Genomic DNA, 9,776 nt, shown 5'->3' with positions numbered 1-9,776 from the left:
ACATGCCGTTGGAGCGAGTCCTTCCTCATGTACGATCTTCCGCATCTGCTGCATCCAAACTGTCCCAGCGGCTTCTTTCCGACGTAATTGTACGCTTTCGGTATCTTCAGCTCGGCGAACGGCAGCCCCTGCTCCTGTATCTTCCACGCCTGCACCGGCAGATCCGCGTTCTCCTCGGCCGCCATCTTGTTCTCCGTCGCGGCATCTGGAATCCCGAAAAAAGAACAGCTTTTAGGCTTGCCCCTGGACAAGGTCGACGCCTCTGTTGCACTTTCACTGAGCACACACTTGATTTCTTTTTATTTCTGTGTACCGTACACCGACGAACATAATAACTTCGCCAGCCTGCCGCGGATTCACCGAATCCATTTACCTGTCGGATGGCCATTGCATCCCAGTAAGAAATTTGCTAGGAATTTGCCGCTATAACTTGTCGACCAATTCCCCTCCATCTGTTTACAGGCGCGATTCCATGCCAAATTCATGCGAAACCTTGCTCTCGCGAAGAGGGCAGGTCGCACCAAGAACGAAATTTCTTCTAAATATCGGGCAGAAACGGGGTAAACCTTGCTGTAGGAGGCAACAACGGAATTGAACGATTGAAAACACACGAACCTTAAAATTATATAATTAGAAGTTTATGTAAAATTCTGTTTTTTCTCCTACAGTAAGGTTTACTCCGACTTTCCCCGACATTTATTCTTGGAGCAAGGTCTCGGTGCGACCAGACCTACCCTCTCCAAGAGGACAAACACCGATCAAAATTTGCTCGAAGCAGGTTTGGCTAACTGGGATCCTACCAGCCGGATGTTAGAGCAGGATTCGTGTATCGTCGATAGGATGGACAAGTCTTATGGTTGTCGGTGCACCTGCGATCTTGGCATTACTCGCGATTGCCAATCGATGATGTGATATTAGAAGAGATCGATTTTAGAGGTTTCAGATCGTCGTGGGTTGGGAAGGATTTTGGTAATATCGACTACATGCGAACTTTAGATTTTAGGAATTGAACAACACTCGAGCACGCCGATGAGAAACTCACTTTAGGTTTCTGTGATTTCATTGGTTCTCTTTTTCTTTTTTAATGCGAAAGCTGTACAATGATAATTTTATTCGGTAGAAGTGGTAATGTGTGCCCTCTGTTAACGACTTTTTGGGAAAGGGGAACGTACCTGCTTGGCGACCACCTGCGATTTACGTTCACGCTCGACAACCATTAAAATTAATTCGAGAAAATGATATACAGGGTATCCCAGAAATATTGGAAAACCTTGAAACGGGTGGTTGCCGAGCTCGTTCGAAGTAGCTTTTTTTCTCAGCGAAAAATTCCGCCGCGGTTTTGTTAACGAGTTATCAACGGAACAACGCTGATCAGATTCCGGCTCGGCCAATGTCAACGCCATTGTCCGCTGGTAGCAACGCTCTGTCCGTGTTTTTCCTTGATAACTCTCTAACAAAGTCGCGGAGAACATCTTCGCAAAGGAAAAAGTTACTCGAAATGACCTCAGGATTCACCCATTTCGAGGAAGTACAACATTTTTGGGAAACCCTGTAGAAAAGGATCGTAGGGTAAGTAAATGAAACACCGAATGGGACCGCTGGCTTTTCGTCGGCTTTTGAATTTACTTTTCGCCAGTGCGATTCTGTCGCTTCGCGTTGGTACAAATATTGTCTCTCGAACCTCCAACGTTGTCCCCAAACTTTTCTGCCCAGGTTTGCTCCGCGACGAATGGCTAATGCTTCGAACGATCCTCTTTGCCGATAAAGTTTGCGATTTTCTGAGCTTTGAATATACACGATGTACCCAAGATTTCCGGAGAACAACCTGAAAAAAATCAGATATCGATGAACTACTGTTCGAGCTTGATAAACCTGGAGTAACCTGTCTCGTGTTGAAAGTCGACCGAATAAACAGTTGTCAATTGTCTGCATATTCTTCCTAGAACGATTCGGAATAGCCAGGGAAGCTGAAAAAGCACATACACGTACATATTCGACTGATATCGTGAAAGACTTTTTCTTACGAAAACTTCGCAACTACTTTTGCAACACGATAGCTTTTAATATCTTAAAACTGTTACACAGAAAAAAGATACAGTATTGTCGTCGTGGAAGCATTATAAAAAATTGTGTACCAAATTCGAAAAATACGAAGCTAACGATCCGATGTCAAAGAGTATACGAAAGGAACGTATACGGGGTGATTAAAAAAAAACGGTCCGATCCTTACAGTATCTACCGAGAGGAGTAAGAAGCAATCCTTTCCCTGTAAAATCAACTTTTATTATTTATTATTTATATTATTTCGCTTCTGACACAGAGAATCGTGTTTGACAAAGAATTGACAAAGAGTATTGTTCAATGTGTCGCGAAGAGAGGCGATGTGGAACAGTAATGAATAACAAAAGTTGAAGTTACAGAGAAAGGAGTGCGCTTAGGACCTACGTTGATTCGAAATTTTTTACTCCTCGCGGTGAGTGCTATGAGACCTGTAAGTGTCTCTGTACAATAACTCCTGAAATACGAGGGATGGTAACCGTCTGGCCCACGAAAAATGTTTAAAGTTTTTTTCTCGTGATCGCACCGAACACAATCGGTCACTGGCAACGAAAGGCCAGTTCGTAACAGAATGCTAAACGCTGTCGTTCGACGGGATCTCGCGCTTATCGTCCGATCACATAAGAGGAAAGATCTTATGTATCTTCTTCTGATGCTTCAGCAGTTTGTCTCGCCGGTAGAATTTCTTCGAGCAGAGGTCGCAATGGTGTGTCGGGTCCTCCAGGTGAAGCTTCATGTGCGCCACCAAGTTGTGCTTGTACTTGAACCAGCCCAGACATATGTTGCACCGATATTTCGGTGCTTTGCCGCACTCGACGCGCAGGTGACGCGTCAGACACGAATGCCGCATGTAATGGCGGCCGCAATTCGGGCACTTGTGGGTTAGCTGGCCTTGCGTCGTTCGAACTGGATCGAAAAAATATTGATTCTCCGACATTTCTGGTCGTCGAATGCTCGCCATGTCCCACGCGGACGGCTGCGCTTGTACCCAGTAACCTGAAAAGAAAAGAAACGATGAAGATGGTGTCCCGGTCGTGGATGCTCGGACGGATCATACATTAGCGTTACAATCTTCCGTGATATTATAAAATAGAGGACTGTACAATCACTCGATATTGAACTTTCCTGCATTACCTGGCCGTTTCTAGACATTTCCCTCTATCTCCGTTGCTGATAACTGTTGAACGAAAGTATTTCATATATGTGTATATACATATATATCATGTACAATAATAAAGTTTCGAGTCGTATCTTCGTCCGACGTAACGACACGAAGGGAGAATGTGTTAGACCTTGAACGCGCACATCCGTAGCAATAAATGGGAAACATCTTCGGAAATATATTTTTTATTCTTCGTAACAATAGGTATTAACTGTTCGAACGAATAACTCGAACGAGAAAGTCGTCAGAAGACACAGTTACACTGCAATTCGTAATGGAAATGAATATATACATGTACAAAACACACTGTACTGTAGAATATTAACGAAGATAACACAGGCGAACAAATTTTTAAGCGTCTTCGTACTCGTAGCTTCTCTCGGATCAAATTTCGCCGACGATATTCAATTTATTTTCAACACCGGAAGATAAATTTCTATAATGGACAACATTACGACCGACCTTATAAAATCCAAAATCTGGTCACTCCTCTATCAAATAAAACCGGACGTTCTGCTCGTTTCGAGTAATACAACGATAATATGAATATTTCCAATATTCTCCATTCGATTCAAATTGATTAAAAATAGGACAAAATGAGCAAGAAAACGTCGTCGTGAGATTACACACAACCTTCGGAAATATCGATTAACGTCCAATGAGTTGAATAAGGAATAGGCACGCGGATGATACAGAAAAATATTAATAATAATCGTACACTTAACAACATTTTTTGTACAAGCATAAGTGTACGTAGCACGCGTTTTCCTCTCCCAATATTAAAGTTCCCAGCATCGTCATATTTACACGAAGCGTCTTTATCACTCCAGCGTTGAAATTTCCAGTGTTTGTTGTCCGACAGTGCACTGGAGTTTTTGTAGCGGGAGCGAGTAGCGTTGCACAGGTCGCTTAATTTCTTGTTCCAAGCATCGGAATCTTCGGCGCAGCTGATCAGGCGCAACAGCTTCCCTGCCCTAGCGTCGAAGTCTCCAAGGTCGCCTGTCAGGCGGACCTCTCCTCCCTAACGAACTTCGAGGACTTGGCGTCCGCCGCGTGAACATTATAATGCCTCAACAGGCTGTGCTTGTGCTTGAATTTCGCGTGGCAGAGCACGCACTCGAATTGCGCCTCTTTGCCGCACTCGAGCCTCTTGTGACGTTGCAACGAAATGATCCTCCGGTATTGCCTGCCGCAGGTGTCGCACGGAAACGTCTCGAAACTGACAGGTAGCCGGTACCAACATGCTGAAAACAGAAATCTTCGGTTAGCAGAATATTCCTCGCACCGAGAAATCTTTTCTCGTACCAGTGTGTAACCATACACGTTTCCTTGTATTGTCCGGACGGCTGTTTTTTTTTTCTGTTAAATCGTTTCGTTTCTTTTTTCCCTGCTTTTTATAACTTGTATCGTCGTTAATGCGGTAAAGCTCGTATCGAAAGGAGACGTGGGATAAATAGAATGACTCGCACGATCTTTAGAAAATAACCCGCAACAAAGATTGTCTTTTTATTAATAATAATAATAATAATAATAATAATAATAATAATAATAATGTTAATAATAATATTAATTGCTAATAATAATGATGATAGATAATCCATAGTTCGCTTGGTAAACCTTTCCAAAAAGAGAGTTTAAAGTGCTAAATACCGAAACGAGTATTCGAGGGGGGTGGGGGACGGGGACGGGGACGGTGGGAGGGAGTGTGGAGAAAATAACGATTTCCGATCTCTCCGCGGGATCCGAAACGTGAGAGACGACGCGACGGTCGGAGAGAAACTTATGTTCACTTAAAAAATATCAAACGACAAAGGTTTCGGTAACACGAGATTGACAACCAGTGAGGTACCAGGGATACGATGTAACGAGTATATCCTACGTTCGCAGGCAGGTCGACGCGAGTATCCGCAAATACTGATATCAAAAATACCGGACACGCCGGATCGAGGGATCGAAATCACCCGACGAGGTCCCAATTCTCTTCTCTTTCTATGCATATACAATTCCTCTTTCTCTCTCTTTCTCTCTCACTCTCTCCCTCTCTCTCTCTCTCTCTCTCTCTCTCTCTCGCTCTCTCACTTTGTTTGCGCGCGTGTAAATGTTCATATAAAAATGGAAAAACGTTCGTTTCTTATCATACTAAGAAAATGATTCTACGCGGAACGACAAACAAGTCGATCTCGGCAAAATTCTGGAATGTTTTCGATTCTTCGGCCGATAATCTCGGAAACGGATATCGGTTTCCATCGATTTCGCGAAATCGTTGAAACTGCACGATCATCGGAGATCGGCTCTTTTGTTCGTTCGAGCGAGTCAAGTTCCACCGTGTTTGTGCATTTCCTTAGCACCGGAAGTACCGTACAGTTCGCGACACGTACGCGCGATTTCTCATTTAGATGCATTTTTTGAGATTGTCCGCGCGATTGTCGTCGATATATAAGCTGAAGCATTTCAAACAGGCCACCCAAAGAACTCTATTGGTGTCGAGAAGCTCGTAATACGAACGTCAACTCTGTTTTTTTTTTTAATGGTAAGTACGGTGTGGTTTCGTGTTTACACTCTGACAGTATGTTTCACGACGAATACAACGACCTACTATGAAGGTCACTCAAGGTCAACTGTAATCGTATCTCCTGAAAAAAAATTGGTGACGTCAGATTATGAGCTCCTCGATACCAAAAGCAAGCGAGTTATTCGGGTGACCCGTTTTAAATGACCCACCCTGTACACATAGAAATAGATTAATTCGTCTAGTAATTGGAAGAATTGTCAGACGAGAAATACGATGCGAGTCGCTTCGACCCGTTTCTGATAGTTCCAGTGTTAAGGGCACGATCGATCCTTGACAATTCTAACGTCCAGTGATCGATTGTCAAAGATTGTTCGTTCACCGCGACGAATTCTTTTATCTAAATCGGCAACTCGTTACCTAGCGCGATAACGTCACAAAATTATTACAGAATCGGTGCTATATTTCTTAAGTGTTCCCGATGACACGATCCATAACCGTATGATATTGCATATTGTTCAGTGTCGCGAGAATTACAGAAGGATAATCGATTGTCTTCGGTGAATGCAAACATCGAAATACAAATAGTGTAAGGATCAGCCGTGTGAACGTACGAGGAATAGATGGCCAATCCGATCTTTGTCGATTATAACGGTTGGAAGATCGTATAATTATTATTGTCTATTCGGTAAGTCTATAAGGTGCTCTCAGGTAACCGATACTCTGGAGATTATTCCATAAAAATCACCAGCGATATACATCTTAGATTTATTTACGCGTTCTCTTCCCAGAACAAGGCACTGTTAATTACCCTTATCATTGTTATTAAACTGCGAACAATTTATGCAAATTCGCACGCTCATCCATATACGGAACAACGATAATTGGACAGAATTTTGGCATTAGTTTAGGAATTAAATCGCATTCGTAGCAACGCAAATAGCAAATATTCATTGGACTGCCGATCTTCGTGCAAAATAAAGAATTTGGGCGTCAACGTTCTTTCTTTAACGATTTTAATAAGCTACCAACATTCTGTTAGGTAATGTTATACAACTTCACCATTTTGTCATTTTATGTAATAAAAAAATCTTTCATTCTACAGTGTCCGTTTATATGCGAAAAAAAAACGAAAAAAATGTTAAACATACTCAAATTTAATTAAATGCAGAAAATCCGCAGTCTATTTATTAGGCGTATTTGATTGTGATCGATATTTTGTGATGCGTTTCGATTAGGCGATGCGACAAATGCATAAACGTCCGCAATTCAATTAATTGGCTCAGAATGATCAGTAATTTCGTAACTACCCTCTCAGTTCTCTGTGTCGCGTGCAACTTGTGACGTGTCAAGATAGAAAAATGGCGTAACATCTAACGGATAAAAAAATATCTAGAATATAAAAGTACTAGAAAATATAGGTAAACTCTAGGGTAATAAAAAAAATTTGCAGAGATGGTAACACGATCGTCAATTTTGTTACGACGTTAAATACGACAAGGGAAGAGCGAGAATGCTTCCATCTGCAATGTACGTTTAAATTTGTTCCTTTGCACTTGCGGTTAAGTCGATAATAAATCCTGAGACTCGAATAAATAGTGCGATCCATTCGTGCTTCGTTGGAATGTTTGTGTATTTTTCTTCTTGGTACGATCGTCGTAGAAATTGAGCTGTTCGAGCTGGCCTCGAATCGGAAGAACGCGAATCGGATGCGATAAAGTCCATTCGAAGCATAAAAAATGCAATATTAATCGCGCTTACCTAACAAACAACTCCCCTACGGAATACGAAAGCAAAGAAAAAGAATATGCACTTTTAAGTAAAAGTAGTCAGATTGAGAATATGTACACGTAGAACCGAAATACCACGATATGAATTCTTATATTGAGGTAATAAACTCGAGAAAACGGAAATTATTCTAACCATAGTTATCCTTACAAAAGTTCGTAATTACGTTGGATACGAACACACTTACGCTTCTAAATCGCTAAAAGGCGTCCGAACAAGAGAACCTTTTCAACAGTTTTTAACTCTTAGACCTATTTGTTATGTACAACGATTGATCCCGATTTATAGTACGTTTCCATGATTCAGAAATGCATTTACCATCCGTGCTGCGTGGGAAGCCAAATATTTTCTTCGGCGATACTGCATTTCAATTCAACTTTTAGTTAATAATTGCGGTGCGTCAGACTATCCGAAGTTAGAAATGTCCAAAGTAAGAATGGAGAATAAATCTTATAAAACCCCACCCTCTGGACACATAAAATTTCTTTGTAAAATACCCTTTTGTGTGCCGAGCTGAAACTTTGGGGGAAAAAAAAAATAATAAATAAAATAAAGGAAAAGCCAACTTTACCATTTAGTTTTAGTTGCATATACGAACTATGCAAATCCAACAGCTTCGTATCTTTTTCATTAAAAGACATTGGCCATCGTTCAATGAACATTTCATAAAAATATTTAACAAATTTTTTTGCGAGACCTGTACTTGCAAGACAAAAGACGTGTTTCTTTTTTTTTTTTTGTATCTTTGTAATATTGTAATATAGAGTTCGTTAATTCGGAAATCAGAATACCCCCTCAACCCGTTGAATTGAAATTTCACTCTGAGGCTTCGGATTAAAACATACTAAAATTTGGACACTTTCAAGACGTACCGGTGGAAAATCAAATAATTTCTATCGCGTTACATTCAGAATCAATGTAAAATCAGTGTACAACGGAAAGATGAAAATAATCAAGTTTGACGGGCGAAACCGGTCACTTTGAAAGGCAAGGGATTCGTTCTCGATACCAGGTTACCGATTAGAAAGCATATATTTGTTTCCTAACAAATAATCCCGATCCCTCGGATTGAATGTTGCACCGATGCTGGCTGGCCGAGGTAAAGAGACTCTGCGGTTCCGAGCAGCACGGAATCGATTCGAAAGAATGAGAAAGAATTCGTGAAAACTTATCGCGTGGATTTCCAGGACGATCGTGCCAACCGTGGAAGACGTGTGACGGAAGGACGCTTGCGTTAGGCGCCCTCGTCGTAGTCGATCTTCTGATGGTGTCGCTTGTAATGGACGGTCAGGTTGCCTCTTTGCCTGGCCTTGTAGGGGCACTCGGGGCATTGGAAAGCGGGAGGTTTGCCGCCGCACTCGACCATTTCGTGGCGGCGCATCGTGCTTTTCCACCGGTAGCCTTTCCCGCAGAAACGACACCTGAACTTCCGTTGTTGCTCGTGCGGTACTCCCATATAGACGACGCTGAGGTCGCGAGGCTGCGGCAACACCTCGAACGAATCGGGGAACACGACCTCGCGGGTCGAGCCGGTGCGGGGATTGTTGTTGTCGGTGCCGCTGTCGTAGCTGTTGCTGTCGCCCGCGTTGCTGCTCACCCGTCGACCGGCCACGACCACGTTGCCCCTCGTTCCGGCCGCCGTCGTCGACCGGCCGCCCTTCTTCGCCGTCTGGTGTTGCTTGTAATCGGACCGCAACAACGAGAGTAACGCGACCATCCCTGTAACAGGTCCCGGCGCCAAGCGAGACGCGAGAGCGAGGCAACAGGTTATTTAATTAAAACGAAACTAAAAAAAGAACGGTGTGGGCGGGGGCGATGGGGGAGAGAACGTAAACATTGTGGTAACGGGACGCGCCGTATCCGGTGCGAGTACGTATTGGGAGGGCGGATGGGGATGGGGATGGTGTAGGAAAGGTCAGGGAAATATAGGGTGTAACTCCGATCGATGCACGGTTGCATGATTGTTACGCGACTGGCGAGAGAGATATCAGTGCGATTAAACCCGTAACCAACCCAACACATAACGTATCAGCCAATAGCTCCGAGAGATAGGTGCGCCCAGGGTAAAATTTTGCCGTGGTTTTACGTGAAGAGGCGTGAGGTTCTCCGGGTTACGAGAAAAGATGGAAAGACGATCGCTAAACGTTCTCGACGGAACGTCGTTGTGTTCTTCTTCTAATTTCCTCGATCGGAAGCTATGATTCGGTCTTTTCATCTTCCCTGGCACCTGGTCGTAGATGAAAAAAAAAAGGATGCCAA

General features: G+C 43.0%; 1 protein-coding gene across 2 annotated transcripts in view; it reads right to left on the bottom strand.

Annotated features, from left to right (window-relative positions):
• Nucleotides 1–9,235, bottom strand: part of LOC143354564 (uncharacterized) — a 47,599-nt gene extending 38,364 nt beyond the window's left edge. The window contains exons 1-2 of one of the 2 annotated variants that reach the window (XM_076788804.1): nucleotides 6,877–9,235; nucleotides 5,813–6,828 (exon numbers count right to left, since the gene is read on the bottom strand). In XM_076788804.1, the coding sequence (XP_076644919.1) occupies nucleotides 8,752–9,234 (483 nt within the window). In that variant the 5' untranslated portion in view covers nucleotide 9,235 and the 3' untranslated portion in view covers nucleotides 5,813–6,828; nucleotides 6,877–8,751. Of the gene's footprint in view, nucleotides 1–4,693; nucleotides 6,829–6,876 lie in introns of those variants that run through there. The other variant, XM_076788802.1, reaches the window with a different exon arrangement.
• Between the last annotated feature and the right edge of the window lie 541 nt (nucleotides 9,236–9,776).

This window comes from Halictus rubicundus, chromosome 5 (genome assembly GCF_050948215.1).
Source record: "Halictus rubicundus isolate RS-2024b chromosome 5, iyHalRubi1_principal, whole genome shotgun sequence".
NCBI lineage: Eukaryota > Metazoa > Arthropoda > Insecta > Hymenoptera > Halictidae > Halictus > Halictus rubicundus.
This window is presented reverse-complemented; position numbering and strand designations above follow the sequence as displayed.